The sequence below is a fragment of the Notothenia rossii genome (genome assembly GCF_949606895.1).
Source record: "Notothenia rossii genome assembly, chromosome: 3".
Lineage (NCBI taxonomy): Eukaryota > Metazoa > Chordata > Actinopteri > Perciformes > Nototheniidae > Notothenia > Notothenia rossii.
In genome coordinates, this window is record NC_136901.1 from 1,023,808 (window position 1) to 1,043,465 (window position 19,658).

The 19,658-nt window shown below is 45.6% G+C and overlaps 1 protein-coding gene across 1 annotated transcript; it reads right to left on the bottom strand.

Moving 5' to 3' along the window:
• On the bottom strand, positions 1-18,107 carry LOC307031172 (SH3 domain-containing YSC84-like protein 1). The gene is made up of 10 exons (XM_079668032.1): positions 17,988-18,107; positions 14,273-14,386; positions 14,086-14,199; positions 6,219-6,283; positions 4,950-5,062; positions 4,234-4,362; positions 2,577-2,721; positions 1,913-2,390; positions 1,415-1,447; positions 1-1,141 (listed from the first exon to the last, which is right to left on the bottom strand). Coding segments are annotated over exons 1-10 (1,389 nt in total). The 5' UTR covers positions 17,989-18,107; the 3' UTR covers positions 1-944.
• Positions 18,108-19,658: the final 1,551 nt, after the last annotated feature.

Sequence of the window (19,658 nt, forward strand, 5' to 3'; positions counted from 1 at the left end):
TATTTCTTTATATTTTATTTCAGTTTTTCTTTGGCAAAATAAACAAGCAGCACCGTCTCTCTTCTTTCTATGTAAATGTAGAATTATTAAGGCATTCGATCCAAACTCCAACAAGTGATCATCATTTTAATCAAACTACACTTTTATCGTAGTTTTAAATAAACTGTAAACAGATAAAAAATGTCCAAGGTATTCCACATCCCTCCGGCTGTAACAGAACCCGAACACTGCTATCGTACAAGTTAACAAATATTCACCCAGAAATACAAGATCATGTGACTTTAGATCCCTGAAGTCAATTCAAAGTGTGCTTTTCTTTAAAGTGTTTAGTGTTTTCAGTTCTTTAGTTTGTCCTCAAACAGGTTTCCTATTGTCTTCTTGGTTTTATTTTGAAGGGCAAGAACAGGAAGTCAACCTGTAATCATTATGAATAAAGTTTAGGGTGGTGTTCAAATGTAAGTCAATTCAAAGTGAAGATGTGCTTTTATTTAAAGTATTTTAGTGAAATATAAAAAGTGTATTGTTTTTCTAAAATATCAAATTAGTTTCTTTCTTTTGTTTTATTTTGAAAGGACAAGAGTTTTTCCGGTTGAATCAGAAAATTATAAATATTTCTTCATTTTATTAACTTTTAAGGAAAGACAGATTTTGGAAATATAATTGAAAAAAATATGACGACATTTTCTTTAAATTTGATTAAAACGTGTTAATCCTGAAATAAATGTTATTAAAATAAAATGATGATTTTATATATGCACTATATGACTCTCACCATCCCAGGATAGTTTCAGTCAATATTACATTTATTATAATTATTTGAATACATTTACCTGAAAACCAACATGTTCTGTGTTTATATTTAAATATTCTCAGATGTCTTGTTATTTCTTCTCTAATCTTTAATCTAACCGCTCTGAAGTGTGTCCCTCCGGCTCGCCGTAGACTCAGAACGCCACGAAGTTGGCAGGAAAGATGCCTACGCGCCCGTCACTATGACGACCCTCCCACCAATCGTACTGCGACTCGGTCTTGGTAACCACGGTGATGCTGTCGCCGGGGACGAAGCTCAGGTCGCCGGGCTGTTGCCCTGTGAACGGGTGCGTGGCCGTGACAACGAGCTCTCCACTAGCTCCTCCCCCTCCTGGACCGGGAAAATAAACAAGAAAATGTATTTCGAAGAAAACATATAAACAAATTGATTTAAACTACGAAATAAATCATTAGAAATTACTTTAATACAAATAATAATAATAATAATAATCGTTATAACAACAACAACAACAATAATACAAATAAATAAAAACATTGATTACATATTTTTCACTTTTTTTAATGTTTTCTGTCTTACAGTAGTTCTCTATTAAATACCGTAACATGATGATATCAATGTTAGTTTTTTATATGAGAAACGTACCGTTGTTTGTTGGGTTTCTGGAGGCAAACGGGCCTAAAACAGAAAATAAGGGTTATTAAAATGAGATTTCCAGACAGATAAATCAGGAAAAATACACAATAAAGGAGTTCTTGTTGTTCTTGATTACTTTTGTAATAATATTCTTTCCCTACTTATAGAAATCTTATATGATCAGACCTTTGCATAAATATTTGAAAGGCAGTGTGTAGCTGCAGGTTGTGACCACAAGAGGGTGCCACAGCTTCAAAACTAAATCACCTATTAAACTGCAGGGAGAAGGAAAGAGGTAAGGGAGAAGGAAAGAGGTAAAGGAGAAGGAAAGGTCGGAAAGAAGGAGTAAATCAAGGAAATAAGGAGGTAGTGAGAGAACACAAGCAAAGAAGGAAAGGAGGTGATAGTAAAGGAGAGTATGTAGTGGGGAAGGCAACAAGGAGGTATGAAAAGGAAACGAGGATGAAGCAGTGTTTCAGAGTGAAGATGGACAAAGTTAAAACTCACCTGAAGTCTCCGGGATGCTCGGGTACAGGGCGTTTTTATCCGTGGTGGCTGGAGGCGGCTGGTATGCAGCTGCTTGTTGTTGGTATCCGGCTGGTTGTTGTTGTTGTTGGTATCCGGCTGATTGTTGTTGTTGGTATGCGGCTGGTTGTTGTTGTTGGTATGCGGCTGGTTGTTGTTGTTGTTGCTGGTATCCGGCTGGTGGTTGTTGTTGGTATCTGGCCGGTTGTTGTTGTTGTTGGTATCCGGCTGGTTGTTGTTGTTGTTGTTGTTGTTGGTGGTGGTATCCGGCTGATGGTTGTTGTTGGTATCTGGCCGGTTGTTGTAGTTGTTGGTATCCGGCTGGTTGTTGTTGGTATCCGCCTGGTTGTTGTTGTTGGTATCCGCCTGGTTGTTGGTATCCGCCTGTTTGTTGTTGTTGGTATCCGGATGACGGTCTTTGCTGAGGTGGACCTGAAGGTCTGGATGGAGGACCAGATGACTAAAGAAAGAGAGGAAAGTTACGTCAAAGTTAAGTCGAAGTCCCGATAAAGACCTCCCGCTCTTTAAACACTCCTCGGTTCAGGCCCATGTTTATGTCGAAAAACACAAATGACGGAACTGATTTTAGGCAAAGAGTGTACGGGATTAGCTTTTGTATGAAGTCGGTGTAAAGGGCGTTGTTTACCTTGGGACGCATGTTCTTGCTGGTCCAGTCGGCGGTGTAGGCGTCGGTGTATTCGTCCAGGATGTGGTAGAGATCGTAGCATTCGGGCGGCGGCTCTACGTCACCGTTCAAAATGGCCGACGCGCGGATTTCCCGTCCGTAGAACCTGAAGCACAGAAATACTCAAATAAATAAAATACAACAATACTTGAAATGAAGGTTAGCGAGCAGGTTGTGGAAAATCCCACTCCTCCCTCCCTCCTCCAGCTCCCAGCTGACCTGTAAAGGCAGCTCAGCTGATGCAGCTCACCTGATGCTAACCCTCTCCCCCATGAACACAGAAGCTGGCCTCACGCCACTCCTCAGAACCAATTGTTTGTCTGAGTAAATAACCAGTACCTTTTCATGTCCTTTGCATTGTATCTCGTAGCAGCTTGAGTCGTTTATCTCCCTATTTTCTGTACCGTTTAGATTACATATAATTATGTTAAAAGATTACTGCTTTGCTGGAATATAATCTGTTGTTTGAACTAACTAAGATGTGTTTTACTTTCCTACCAGATCAACCAGACAACAATTAAGACAAACAAGAATCAACAAATTACAATAAAAACAATAATCTGGAACTCCTGCCTCCATGTGCCCCTCTTTAAATCCACTGCGTTGACTGTTTGATCCTTCAACCAAAATCCCTCAGCACCCTACCCAGCCTCAGCACCCTCACCAGCCTCAGCACCCTCACCAGCCACACCACCCTCACCACCCTCAGCACCCTCACCAGCCACACGACCTCAACAGCCTCAGCACCCTCACCAGCCTCACCACACTCACCAGCCTCAGCAGCCTCATCACCCTTACCACCCTCACCAGCCTCATCACCCTCACCACCCTCACCAGCCACACGACCTCAACAGCCTCAGCACCCTCACCAGCCTCACCACACTCACCAGCCTCAGCAGCCTCATCACCCTTACCACCCTCACCAGCCTCATCACCCTCACCACCCTCACCAGCCTCACCAGCCTCACCAGCCTCATCAGCCTCATCAGCCTCATCACCCTCACCAGCCTCACCAGCCTCATCAGCCTCATCAGCCTCATCAGCCTCATCACCCTTACCACCCTCACCAGCCTCATCACCCTCACCACCCTCACCAGCCTCACCAGCCTCACCAGCCTCATCAGCCTCATCAGCCTCACCACCCTCACCAGCCTCACCACCCTCACCAGCCTCACCAGCCTCAACAGCCTCACCACCCTCACCAGCCTCATCAGCCTCACCAGCCTCACCAGCCTCACCAGCCTCACCAGCCTCACCAGCCTCACCAGCCTCATCAGCCTCACCAGCCTCACCAGCCTCACCAGCCTCATCACCCTCACCAGCCTCATCAGCCTCACCAGCCTCACCAGCCTCACCAGCCTCACCACCCTCACCAGCCTCATCACCCTCACCAGCCTCACCAGCCTCATCAGCCTCATCACCCTCACCAGCCTCACCAGCCTCACCAGCCTCACCAGCCTCACCAGCCTCACCAGCCTCACCAGCCTCACCAGCCTCATCATCTCACCAGCCTCACCAGCCTCACCACCCTCACCAGCCTCACCAGCCTCACCAGCCTCACCAGCCTCACCAGCCTCACCGCCCTCCATATTCTTCACAGGTAGTTCATTGATCGTACTTGCGGTTGGTGTCTTTGCGTTCGATCAGGCCGGACCCCTCAAGAGAGATGCCAGCGAACAGACCTCTGGACCGACAGTACGTAAACACGGCCGCCGGGCTGCGGATCGACACGTCCGCCTCCACGTTCCTGAACACATCACAGGTGAAGGTGACTGTTACAGACAGTAGGAAGAGGGCCAGTAAATAAAGTCATAAATAAATCCATGTAAATATATATTAATATATTTACTGCTGACATTCCTGCAGCCTCGTGTTTGCATAATGACTTCTTGGAAGTAGACATATTATCACCACTAACATTATAATTAACTCTCTCTGTCTGCTGCACATTGAGGTATCAGAGGATGAGAGGAACACCTGGCCACACACACACACACACACACACACACACACACACACACACACACACACACACACACACACACACACACACACACACACACACACACACACACACACACACACACACACACACACACACACACACACACACACACACACACACACACACACACACACACACACACACACACACACACACACCAGTTTACCTGCTTCTGAGCAACTCTGAAGTCCTTCTAAAATGATCTCTGCACATTAATCATGTCTGACTGGAACACTTGTTCTGCTGCAGGCCTCGCAGCGCCTGTCATTGAACGCCTCATAAATCCTCAGGTAGATAAACCACAGGTAGATAAACCACAGGTGTCTCACCTTCCGATCGGACCCACGGCCACCGTGCAGTTCCCCCCAAGCGTCAGGTTCCCCCCCTTCGTGAATGCGTCCACGGCTCGGCGCTGATTCAGGATGATCACCAGGTCCGACACCTGGGGAGGGGGGGGGGGGGGGGGGTGGAGAAACACAGGTGTTACAACAGGTCAACAGGTACACAAAACTGCAACACACCTGCTACAGGTCAACACACCTGCAACAGGTAACACACCTGCAACAGGTCAACACACCTGCAACAGGTCAACACACTTGCAACAGGTAACACACCTGCAACAGGTCAACACACCTGCAACAGGTCAACAGGTCAACACACCTGCAACAGGTCAACACACTTGCAACAGGTAACACACCTGCAACAGGTCAACACACCTGCAACAGGTCAACACACCTGCAACAGGTCATCACACCTGCAACAGGTCAACACACCTGCAACAGGTCAACACACCTGCAACAGGTCAACAGGTCAACACACCTGCAACAGGTAACACCTGCAACAGGTCAACAGGTCAACACACCTGCAACAGGTCATCACACCTGCAACAGGTAACACACCTGCAACAGGTCAACAGGTCAACACACCTGCAACAGGTCATCACACCTGCAACAGGTCAGCACACCTGCAACAGGTCAACAGGTCAACACACCTGCAACAGGTCATCACACCTGCAACAGGTCAACACACTTGCAACAGGTCAACAGGTCATCACACCTGCAACAGGTCAACACACCTGCAACAGGTCATCACACCTGCAACAGGTCAACACACCTGCAACAGGTCAACACACCTGCAACAGGTCAACACACCTGCAACAGGTCAACAGGTCAACACACCTGCAACAGGTCAACACACCTGCAACAGGTCAACACACCTGCAACAGGTCAACAGGTCAACACACCTGCAACAGGTCAACACACCTGCAACAGGTCAACACACCTGCAACAGGTCAACACACCTGCAACAGGTCAACAGGTCAACACACCTGCAACAGGTCAACACACCTGCAACAGGTCAACAGGTCAACACACCTGCAACAGGTCAACACACCTGCAACAGGTAACACACCTGCAACAGGTCAACACACCTGCAACAGGTAATCACACCTGCAACAAGTAAACACACCTGCAACAGGTAAACACACCTGCAACAAGTAAACACACCTGCAACAGGTCAACAGGTAAACACACCTGCAACAGGTAAACACACCTGCAACAGGTAATCACACCTGCAACATAAAACATCATTTGACTCACCTCCACCCCGATCTCGAAGCCTCCGCCCAGGCCGGCGATGCCGATGGCGGACGGAGCCGACCAACCTGGAAACAAACAGGAAAACAGATATAGTGACAGAACACTGGCGCTCCTATTGGCTAGTGCTCCAACAGAGCTGGCCAGCTAACCAATCAGATCAGACTGGGCTCTGGTTTCAGACAGAGGGGGGAAAGAGGCAGTATGAGACAAATGAAAAATAAAGAGCTTTTTGAACATTAAAGCATGGAGACATGTCACAGTAGAGACAGAGAGGTCCCAGTAGAGACAGACAGGTAGAGACAGACAGCTCCCAGTAGAGACAGGCAGGTCCAGTAGAGACAGACAGGTCCCAGTAGAGACAGACAGGTCCAGTAGAGACAGACAGGTCCCAGTAGAGACAGACAGGTCCCAGTAGAGACAGACAGGTCACAGTAGAGACAGACAGGTCCAGTAGAGACAGACAGGTCACAGTAGAGACAGACAGGTCACAGTAGAGACAGACAGGTACCAGTAGAGACAGACAGGTCACAGTAGAGACAGACAGGTCACAGTAGAGACAGACAGCTCACAGTAGAGACAGACAGCTCACAGTAGAGACAGACAGGTACCAGTAGAGACAGACAGGTCCAGTAGAGACAGACAGGTCACAGTAGAGACAGACAGGTCACAGTAGAGACAGACAGGTCCAGTAGAGACAGACAGGTCACAGTAGAGACAGACAGGTCACAATAGAGACAGACAGGTCACAGTAGAGACAGACAGGTCACAGTAGAGATAGACAGGTCACAGTAGAGATAGACAGGTCACAGTAGAGACAGACAGGTCACAGTAGAGACAGACAGGTCACAGTAGAGATAGACAGGTCACAGTAGAGACAGACAGGTCCAGTAGAGACAGACAGGTCACAATAGAGACAGACAGGTCACAGTAGAGACAGACAGGTCACAGTAGAGACAGACAGGTCACAGTAGAGATAGACAGGTCACAGTAGAGACAGACAGGTCCAGTAGAGACAGACAGGTCACAGTAGAGACAGACAGGTACCAGTAGAGACTGGTGTAATCAGGAATCAACTGCTCAGAGATCTGAAACCACAGAGGGACATCTGATCGTCTTCGCTTTGATTTTGGCTCGGAGACAAACAATGGGTAATAATACTCATCAGATGACTGCAGCTGGGGGGTAACTGGGGGGGGGGGGGGGGGGGCAGCTGGGTTTCACCAAAGTACAAGATAAGATGTCGGAAAACAAGAGGAGGAATCCCATCAGAGACCAGAGGCTGAAACACTGCAGACGTGACAACTAACTGTTTTTTATTAAAGTGTTTATCATCTCATTAGGGCTGGCCTCAAGTTCACCTGATCACACCTGGTCACACCTGATATCACCTGGTCACACCTGATCACACCTGATATCACCTGGTCACACCTGATATCACCTGGTCACACCTGATCACACCTGGTCACACCTGGTAACACCTGATATCACCTGGTCACACCTGATCACACCTGGTAACACCTGATATCACCTGGTCACACCTGATCACACCTGATATCACCTGGTCACACCTGATATCACCTGGTCACACCTGATCACACCTGATCACACCTGGTCACACCTGGTAACACCTGATATCACCTGGTCACACCTGATCACACCTGATATCACCTGGTCACACCTGATCACACCTGATATCACCTGGTCACACCTGATATCACTTGATCACACCTGATATCACCTGGTCACACCTGATCACACCTGATATCACCTGGTCACACCTGATCACACCTGATATCACCTGATCACACCTGATATCACCTGGTCACACCTGGTCACACCTGATATCACCTGGTCACACCTGATATCACCTGGTCACACCTGATCACACCTGATATCACCTGGTCACACCTGATATCACTTGATCACACCTGATATCACCTGGTCACACCTGATCACACCTGATATCACCTGGTCACACCTGATCACACCTGATATCACCTGATCACACCTGATATCACCTGGTCACACCTGGTCACACCTGATATCACCTGGTCACACCTGATATCACCTGGTCACACCTGATATCACCTGATATCACCTGGTCACACCTGATCACACCTGATATCACCTGATCACACCTGATATCACCTGATCACACATGATATCACCTGATATCACCTGATCACACCTGATATCACCTGGTCACACCTGATCACACCTGATATCACCTGATCTCACCTGATATCACCTGATCACACATGATATCACCTGATATCACCTGATCACACCTGATATCACCTGATCACACCTGATATCACCTGATCACACATGATATCACCTGATATCACCTGATCACACCTGATATCACCTGGTCACACCTGATCACACCTGATATCACCTGATCACACCTGATATCACCTGATCACACCTGATATCACCTGATCTCACCTGCAGGGCTCGACATTAAGGACTGCCCGATGGCCCGGGGCCATCTAGTATTTAGCTCGGGCCATGAAGCCTCACCTGATGGTTGCCCGATCGGGCAATCTATTATGCCAGTATCATGCAGCTCGCGGATCCAGTAATGAGTGACCCGACAGTAAAACTAAACATATCTATAACTAGTTACGGTAGTTTGAGAGGTCATTAAAATAGCTACGTGTGATATTCTAACCTGAAGTGTGTTTTGTCCGCTCACCGCTGCATGTGATCATGCAGAGCTGCGTGTGGACTCGTCAGCAGCAGCTGATCTCTCTCTCCCATCAGATTAGACTTCACTCTCGTTTATGTCCATATCGATCAGATCCAGCTAGTTCTAGCTAATGATATGACTACCTGCTTATTAAAAGACACCTAAACAATAAGTGTCGCTATGCAACTGGGTAAGGCCACAAAGTATAGCGCAGCATTATGCATTTATTTAAATGCCCACCGGAACCCCGAGGCATTACCAACAGATCAACGCACAATCAACCCATACAGGACATCTCTTTCTCCATATTAAGTGTTAGACATTAGAATTGACTATTCTTGTCTGTCACATACTCTTCTTGTCTGTCACATAAGTGGCGCAACTGAAGCAGTATTGTGCTAAAGGGAAATTATTGTGACCGAAGAGATTTAGATTTTGCCGGCTAACGGGAACTCGGTTATGGCTAGAAAGGATCCGTCTTGTGTAAAACTCTCGCGAGAGTTTGGCTGAATGTCACGTGGCTGAATGTTTACATTTGTCAGGCAGCCTTTCAGTTACGATCGTTAACATCAGTTGGCCACAGCAAATGATGGTGAGAAGCTAAACTATCTATTAATGATGTCAATGACAGGGAGTGTGATTGTTGAAATAGGGTGTTAGCGGTCTTGCTGTTCAAAGAAGAATGACAACACTGTAGATCACCAACACTATGGTTTATTTTTTATTCACAGGCAAGTCAACGTTGTCGCAGTAAAAGTCCCAAGATAGCTCCTGGTGCAATAAAATGTTCCCTTTCAGTGTTTCACTATTATGTCAGATGTTTCTCTATTAATATTGCTGCTGCATTAATGTGTATGTTGCATCATGTTACTGCTGGAGATGTGTTTCCGAGCCGCTCCGATTACAACGAGAGTTACAACGAGAACGTGACGTCCTATTTACACAAGACGGATCCTTTCTAACCATAACCCGGGAACTCTGACGTCGCCATTTTGTATGCTTCGCGGATGCGCTCGGCTCCTCTCGACTGCTGCTCGGGTCTTTTCCGGGTCAGCTACCGGATGAGGAGGCATTCATTCGACCAACTCACAGTAGATAACATTACAAACATCTTTAACAGGAGCCATAATAGTGTAAATAATGTTTGTCTTGGCAGTTACAACTGAATGTAATGTTTTCTACTTTTTTCCATCTGATGAAGGCAAATGCCTTCTTGACCTTCTTGTGTGTCTTGAACAACAACTTAAGTATTTCTTATAGCTATGCAGGACATCCAAGAGAGCAGACACAAACAAGAACAAACAAACAAGTGAAATGAAGAATAAAATTGAAATTGTAAAATATAATATTGTGGTGGTTCATCTTATAATTCAGTCTAGAGAATGCACCAGACAGCATCTAAGACCTGCAAAAATCTAAATGTTCTAGGGGAGGCCCCCCAAACCCTTCGTGGCATTTCGTCCGCACGCATTTTTCAGGGCAATCTCTATTGGGCTCAGGGCCATCTGTAAATTAGCTTAGATGGCCCACAGGGCAAAATCCTTAATGTCATGCACTGACCTGATATCACCTGATCACACCTGATCTCACCTGATCACACCTGATCTCACCTGGTCACACCTGATCACACCTGATATCACCTGATCACACCTGGTCACACCTGGTCACACCTGATCACACCTGATCTCACCTGATCACACCTGATCACACCTGATCACACCTGATCTCACCTGATCACACCTGATCTCACCTGATCACAACTGATATCACCTGATCACACCTGGTCACACCTGATCACACCTGATCTCACCTGATCACACCTGATCACACCTGATATCACCTGATCACACCTGATCTCACCTGATCACACCTGATCACACCTGATCACACCTGATCTCACCTGATCACACCTGATCTCACCTGATCACACCTGATCACACCTGATCACACCTGATCTCACCTGATCACACCTGATCTCACCTGATCACAACTGATCTCACCTGATATCACCTGATCACACCTGATATCACCTGATATCACCTGATCTCACCTGGTCACACCTGATATCACCTGATCACACCTGATATCACCTGATCACACCTGATATCACCTTATATCACCTGATATCACCTTATATCACCTGATCACACCTGATATCACCTGATCACACCTGATATCACCTGATCACACCTGATCACACCTGATCACACCTGATCTCACCTGATCACACCTGATATCACCTGATCACACCTGATCACACCTGATATCACCTGATCACACCTGATATCACCTTATATCACCTGATCACACCTGATATCACCTGATCACACCTGATATCACCTGATCACACCTGATCACACCTGATATCACCTGATCACACCTGATCACACCTGATATCACCTGATATCACCTGATCTCACCTGATCTCACCTGGTCACACCTGATATCACCTGATCACACCTGATATCACCTGATATCACCTGATCACACCTGATCTCACCTGGTCACACCTGATATCACCTGATCACACCTGATATCACCTGATATCACCTGATATCACCTGATATCACCTGATATCACCTGATATCACCTGATATCACCTGATATCACCTGGTCAAACCTGGTCACACCTGATATCACCTGATATCACCTGATATCACCTGATCACACCTGATATCACCTGATCACACCTGATATCACCTTATATCACCTGATATCACCTGATCACACCTGATATCACCTTATATCACCTGATCACACCTGATATCACCTGGTCACACCTGATATCACCTGATCACACCTGATATCACCTGATCACACCTGATATCACCTGGTCAAACCTGATATCACCTGATCACACCTGATATCACCTGATCACACCTGGTCACACCTGGTCACACCTGATATCACCTGATCACACCTGGTCACACCTGGTCACACCTGATATCACCTGATGTCACAGACCTTTAAAACTAGTTCAACGAGAGAGGGAGAAACAAAAAGGGAGCATGGGAACAAGGGATGAAACAAGAGAAGAAACAGGGAAGGAGAGGAGGAAGCCGGAGAGGAAACAGAGTGGGACGCAAAGTAGGAAACAGTGGAGGAAACAGGGAAGGAGAGGATGAAACAACAGAGGAAACACCGGAGGAAACAGTGATAGAAACAGTGGAGGAAAAAGTGTAGGAAGCAGTGAAGGAAGCATAGGAAGCAGTGTAGGAAGCAGAGGAGGAAGCAGAGGAAGCAGGAGGAAGAACATGAGGAAGCAGGAGGAAGCAATGGAGGAAACAGAGTAGGTAACAGAGTAGGAAGCAGAGGAAGCAGAGTAGGAAGCTGAGTAGGAAGCAGGAGTAACAACAGGAGGAAGCAGAGGAAGCAGGAGTAGAAAACAGAGGAGGAAGCAGTGGAAGCAGAGTAGGAAGCAGGAGTAACAACATGAGGAAGCAGAGGAGGAAGCAGTGAAGGAAACCGAGTAGGAAACAGAGTAGGAAACAGAGAAGGAAATAGAGGAGGAAGCAGATTAGGAAACAGAGTAGGAAGCAGTGTAGGAAACAGAGTAGGAAGCAGAATAGGAAGCAGATTAGGAAACAGAGAAGGAAGAAGAGTAGAAAACAGAGAAGGAAACAGAGTAGGAAACAGAGTAGGAAACAGAGTAGGAAACAGAGTAGGAAGCAGAGTGGGAAACAGAGAAGGAAACAGAGAAGGAAACAGAGTAGGAAACAGAGTAGGAAACAGAGAAGGAAACAGAGTGGTAAGCAGAGAATGAAACAGAGAAGGAAACAGAGAAGGAAACAGAGTAGGAAACAGTAGGAAACAGAGTAGGAAACAGAGAAGGAAACAGTAGGAAACAGAGTAGGAAACAGAGAAGGAAACAGTAGGAAACAGAGTAGGAAACAGAGTAGGAAACAGAGTAGGAAACAGAGTAGGAAACAGAGTAGGAAACAGTTGGAAGCAGAGTATGAAACAGAGAAGGAAACAGAGTAGGAAACAGAGTAGGAAACAGTAGGAAACAGAGTAGGAAACAGAGTAGGAAACAGAGTAGGAAACAGTAGGAAGCAGAGTGTGAAACAGAGAAGGAAACAGAGTAGGAAACAGAGTAGGAAACAGAGAAGGAAATAGTAGGAAACAGAGTAGGAAACAGAGAAGGAAACAGAGTAGGAAGCAGAATAGGAAGCAGATTAGGAAACAGAGAAGGAAGAAGAGTAGAAAACAGAGAAGGAAACAGAGTAGGAAACAGAGTAGGAAACAGAGTAGGAAGCAGAGTAGGAAGCAGAGTGGGAAACAGAGAAGGAAACAGAGTAGGAAACAGAGAAGGAAACAGAGAAGGAAACAGAGTGGTAAGCAGAGAATGAAACAGAGAAGGAAACAGAGTAGGAAACAGAGTAGGAAACAGTAGGAAACAGAGTAGGAAACAGAGAAGGAAACAGTAGGAAACAGAGTAGGAAACAGAGAAGGAAACAGTAGGAAGCAGAGTAGGAAACAGAGTAGGAAACAGTTGGAAGCAGAGTATGAAACAGAGAAGGAAACAGAGTAGGAAACAGAGTAGGAAACAGAGTAGGAAACAGAGAAGGAAATAGTAGGAAACAGAGTAGGAAACAGAGAAGGAAACAGAGTAGGAAACAGAGAAGGAAATAGTAGGAAACAGAGTAGGAAACAGAGAAGGAAACAGAGTAGGAAACAGAGTAGGAAACAGAGAAGGAAATAGTAGGAAGCAGAGTAGGAAACATAGAAGGAAACAGAGTAGGAAACAGTAGGAAACAGAGTATGAAACAGAGAAGGAAACAGAGTAGGAAACAGAGTAGGAAACAGAGTAGGAAGCAGAGTAGGAAACATAGAAGGAAACAGAGTAGGAAACAGTAGGAAACAGAGTATGAAACATAGAAGGAAACAGAGTAGGAAACAGTAGGAAACAGAGTATGAAACAGAGAAGGAAACAGAGTAGGAAACAGAGTAGGAAACAGAGTAGGAAACAGTCGGAAACAGAGTAGGAAACAGAGAAGGAAACAGAGTAGGAAGCAGAGTATGAAACAGAGAAGGAAACAGAGTAGGAAACAGAGTAGGAAACAGAGTAGGAAACAGTCGGAAACAGAGTAGGAAACAGAGAAGGAAACAGAGTAGGAAACAGTCGGAAACAGAGTAGGAAACAGAGAAGGAAACAGAGTAAACATGAGTCCTTACGTCTGTCCCCCAGCCTGGCGATCACGATGCCGCTGCCCCCCCGGGCCGTGATCATGAAGCCGGCCTTGATGACGGAGATGATGGCGAGGCCCTCCGCCTTCGCTATCACATGAGCTGAAACACATTCAACATTTAGAGGCTCAATAAACCAATATGTCCCCCCCCCCCCACACGGTGTGTTCCTCACGGGGGATGAGTCGGTCCGTCAGCCCAGTTCGGTTTGAGATCTCCGTGAAATCTCTCAGGATCTTCGCCGCTTTCTTGGCCTCCGACTTCAGGTTGGACGGGATGGGGTTATTCACTGAAACACACAATAACACACACACACTGAAACACTAAATAACACACACACACACACACACACACACACACAAACACTAAATAACACACACACACACACACACACACACACACACACACACACACACACACACACACACACACACACACACACACACACACACACACACACACACACACACACACACACACACACACACACACACACACACACACACACACACACACACACACACACACACACACACACACACACACACACACACACACACACACACACACACACACACACACACACACACACCGCCCCCCGGGCACACAGATGGATCCTTTTATTTTTAATATCAATTATTCATTTTAGGTTTAAATGTAATTTTCTCAGATTATTTTTGTATTCTTCCTTTTGTTATTTTTCTTTTTTTACTTTTCAATTATTATTTTTCATTCCATATTTATTATTATTTTTCCTCCATTTAATTGTTGTATATTAATATTACCATGATGTATTATGCCACACTTGTTTGCAGCCAGTGTGTAATCAGTAGAAAGATATGAACACTTTAGGATTTCCCACCAATGACACGCTGTGTAAAACACTTCACTCTTTGACCCCCCGTCACTCTGTGAACCTGACTGCGGCACAAAGGGGGAAGTCAGAGCCCCTCAAAGAGCTCCTTGTTGGTGTTATATTCATCTAATCTCATCTGAATCTGTGCCCAAAGATCAGCTAACGTTTACAGAAGCTCCGAGGCTCTGCTTGTGGAGGCAGACTAACTCTGAGCGGGACGTACAGAGGAACCATAAAGCTGTGGTTCCTGTCTAAAGTTCCCTCAAACAAACATACATAATTGTGTGTAAAGAAATTGGTCGATTACTATTTTGTATTTCACATTATTTTGTTTAATAAATACATTTGAATAATAATAGCAAATACATGTGAACATATTGGACTGCAATTCAAACTAATAATGAATGTTCTGCTTTAAAAAAAATGTATATCATTTGCTATTTCTTCTTTAAAATCATTTATAAAATGAGATGAAATGCTTCCAGTAAATGTCCTTTCCCTTTCAGGAGTGGTTCCTGTTCAACTGGGTTCTCCTGATCTCCTAAAGTCTCCTCTGGCTCTGTGTGATCAGCTGGTTGTTGGCGTGTCGTCATCTGTCAGGAATGTGCTGAGAGGCAAGTTGGCAGACCGGTGTCTGACGGCACATACCATCGAGCTAATGGGCTAACTGGGAGGTTCTGCTGGTTCTGTTGGTGTTCTAGGGGGTTCTGCTGGTTCAGCTGGTGTTTCAGGAGGTTCTAGGGGGTTCTGCTGGTGTTCCAGGGGGTTCTGCTGGTGTTCTGCTGGTTCAGCTGGTGTTCCAGGTGGTTCTGTTGGTTCAGCTGGTGTTTCAGGAGTTCATTCTTTTCTGTGAGTGTTTCAGGAGGTTCTGCTGGTGTTACAGGAGGTTCTAGGAGGTTCTGCTGGTGTTTCAGGAGTTCATTCTGTTCAGTGAGTGTTTCAGGAGGTTCTGCTGGTGTTAAAGGAGGTTCTAGGAGGTTATTCTGGTGTTTCAGGAGTTCATTCTGTTCAGTGAGTGTTTCAGGAGGTTCTGCTGGTGTTTCAGGGGGTTCCGTTGGTGTTACAGGGGGTTCTGCTGGTGTTACAGGGGGTTCTTTTTGTGTTACAGGGGGTTCTGTTTGTGTTACAGGGGGTTCTGTTTGTGTTACAGGGGGTTCTGTTGATGTTACAGGGGGTTCCGTTGGTGTTACAGGGGGTTCCGTTGGTGTTACAGGGGGTTCTGTTTGTGTTACAGGGGGTTCTGCTGGTGTTACAGGGGGTTCTGCTGGTGTTACAGGGGGTTCCGCTCGTGTTACAGGGGGTTCCGTTAGTGTTACAGGGGGTTCCGTTAGTGTTTCAGGGGGTTTCGTTGGTGTTTCAGGGGGTTCCGTTGGAGTTTCAGGGGGTTCCGTTAGTGTTACAGGGGGTTCCGTTAGTGTTACAGGGGGTTCCGTTAGTGTTACAGGGGGTTCCGTTAGTGTTTTAGGGGGTTCTGTTGGTGTTACAGGGGGTTCCGTTAGTGTTACAGGGGGTTCCGTTGGTGTTTCAGGGGGTTCTGTTGGTGTTTCAGGGGGTTCCGTTGATGTTTCAGGGGGTTCTGTTGGTGTTACAGGGGGTTCCGTTGGTGTTTCAGGGGGTTCTGTTGGTGTTTCAGGGGGTTCTGTTGGTGTTTCAGGGGGTTCCGTTAGTGTTTCAGGGGGTTCCGTTAGTGTTACAGGGGGTTCCGTTAGTGTTACAGGGGGTTCCGTTGGTGTTTCAGGGGGTTCCGTTGGTGTTACAGGGGGTTCCGTTGATGTTTCAGGGGGTTCCGTTAGTGTTTCAGGGGGTTCTGTTGGTGTTACAGGGGGTTCTGTTTGTGTTTCAGGGGGTTCTAAGAGTTTCTGGTCATCTTTAAGTATGTTCTGAGGTCTTTCTAATAACCATTAGTCTATGAGGAGCTTCTGATGGTCTGTTTGGACGTCTTTGGGTTTTTTAAGGAGTTTCTAGGACTTTGTAATTGAGTAGTCCATGCAAAGTTTCTGTTGGTGTTTGAAAAGGTTCTAGTCAAAGTTAAGGAGGTTCTAAAGAAAAATATATACATTACTGCAGGTCCAAAAGGACGTTCTAGTTGACTATAAGGAGATTCTGTTGGTCTTTGAAGAGGCTCTAGTCAGTTTTTCAACAGCACATTCAATGAAATATATTACTTTAATATTGAATGTGCGTTTGTTTACATAAACACAGTCTGATGAGACCACATAGTTGAAATAGCTCTAACACACATTGGTAAGTGTCAGTAGAACCTCCTGTAACAGAACCAGGACTCAAACATGACCAGAACATCTGTACAGACTGTGTCCTGAAGAGGCTACACTGAGAACCACCAATATGTGTGGAGACTGGAGAGCTGACACTGTTAGCGGTTAGCCACAGCTGAGGTTCCATGAAGCGTGTTCAATACCTGACAGAAACCAGTATGGCAGAGCACCACCCGCTAGGGCTGCTCGATTATGGCAAAAATTGTTGCAAGCCATAATCCTAATTGCGATTAATTGAGCAGCCCTACCACCCACCTGGTATTGTTTTGACTAACTCCTGTAGCGTGATGTATCTTCTACTCTAAAAGTCCACCAGAACCTTAAAACCGAGCAGAACCGCCTCCTCTCTCACCTGAGGAACCACCTGTCTACAGAACACCTGAGCAGAGATACCATGAGCTGTTTCTCAGGGGAAACCCTTTGATATCAGCTGGAGAACCTGGAGAACCAGAAGAACCAGAAGAACCAGAAGAACCAGAAACACCAGAGCAGAGGGGAATAATTTACTCAAGTACTGTACTTAAATACATTCTGAGGTACTTGTACTTTACTTGAGTATTTCCGTTTACTGGGTACTTCTACTCTAGTTCAGGGTTCAAGTACAAGATTTGAGTACTTCTCCCTCCTCTGCTCAGGTAGAGCCAGACGAACAGGCGAACAGGTAAACAGGCGAACAGGTAAACAGACCAACAGATGAACAGACCAACAGGTGAACAGACCAACAGGTGAAACGGTGTCTGTGTTTTCAGTGAACTTACTGCTCTCTGCTGTTTTCCTCCTCTTTCCTTCCTTTCCTCTGTTTTCTCTTCACCTGTCGACAGGTGAGCAGCGCGAGCCTCTCCTCTATTCACTTCCGCCTCGTTACCGGAAACCACGCACGTCACGTCACGTAAAACAACATAAACATGCGGTGTGGTTGTCAGGGAAACAGCTGGGCGCGCTCCCGTGACGTGAGCGCCTCCCCGAGCCGTGTGATTAATTTCCCCTGAGTTCAGACTCACAGGCAAATACACACAGTTTCACCTTCATGTCAAATGACTTTTTAAGATTTGCTGTTGTTTAAGGAATCTTTAACATCTTTTAACTGTACATTCATTGCTCATTTCTATATTTATTATTTCACCAAAGCTATCTCTTATATCTCGTTCTTAGTTACATATTTTTTATTTCTTTGTGTATCTTTAATTGTCTAATTTTCCCTACAAATGTTTGTATTTACTAAGTATTTTTTACTTGTTAAATGTCGTGTTTTTAGAGTTTTCTTGTTGCCTCTACTCCCTAATGTTTTGCATCCCTGGAAACTTCCCACAGTCCTTCTGGCGTCTGCTTCTCACAGTTAACGTGATAATGGTATTATTAATCCATCTGCAGGGAAATAAACGTCTCAGCTCGGAGGGGTCAGAGGTCACGGGCGGTGCGGATCAGACAAACATTTACCCATATGCTCCTTCAAAATGTAACCATTCATGTTTAAATCATTAGTGTAATAACAGTAATGACTGAACGTAACATTTAGAGGCAATTCAGTCACTTAATGTGAGGTCAGTTCATGTGGAGCCGTGGGAGAACACCGAGTTACAGGAGAGAGGGGAATATATCTGAAACCAAACTATGGACAATAACAGAGACAGAAAACTACAAAAACATACAATAAGACTTCAAAGAGAAAAGAAAAGACTACAAATGGCTGTCCAGCGTAAACTCTGTTCCCATGAGGTATTGGCAAAGATATCCAGACAGGATGCTGAGGAAGATAGATCCTGGGATTGCAAATGAAAAGTAAAGCAGCTAAAACATGGCATGTATATGTACATTTAAGTTACTTAGGAATATTTAAAATTCAAATTCTGTTCAAATCAAATTATGAAAAACAAGAGAGAAAAAAAGAAATATAAAACATATTGAGACCGGAGTGGAATAACTAAGTAATGGAAGATCGGCATTTTGTTACATAACCCTTAGAATGACAGAGTCGACAGTAAAAATGTCATTTAGGCCGGTTCTCTGTTATCAGACGCTGGTTCTCTGTTATCAGACGCTGGTTCTCTGTTATCAGACGCTGGGTTCTCTGTTATCAGAAGCTGGTTCTCTGTTATCAGACGCTGGTTCTCTGTTATCAGACGCTGGTTCAGAAGCTGGTTCTCTGTTATCAGACGCTGGTTCAGAAGCTGGTTCTCTGTTATCAGACGCTGGTTCTCTGTTATCAGAAGCTGGTTCTCTGTTGTCAGACGCTGGTTCTCTGTTATCAGACGCTGGTTCTCTGCTATCAGACGCTGGTTCTCTGTTATCAGACGCTGGTTCTCTGTTATCAGACGCTGGTTCTCTGTTATCAGACGCTGGTTCTCTGCTATCAGACGCTGGTTCTCTGTTATCAGACGCTGGTTCTCTGCTATCAGACGCTGGTTCTCTGTTATCAGACGCTGGTTCTC

What these genes read in the sequence shown, in the direction of transcription:
- LOC307031172 (XM_079668032.1), bottom strand. An exon ending in CGCCAGGCTGGGGGACAGAC is followed by an intron (nt 6,284 to 14,085) that starts GTAAGGACTCAT and finishes GTTTGTTTCCAG; the next exon opens with GTTGGTCGGCTCCGTCCGCC. An exon ending in GCTTCGAGATCGGGGTGGAG is followed by an intron (nt 5,063 to 6,218) that starts GTGAGTCAAATG and finishes CCCCCTCCCCAG; the next exon opens with GTGTCGGACCTGGTGATCAT.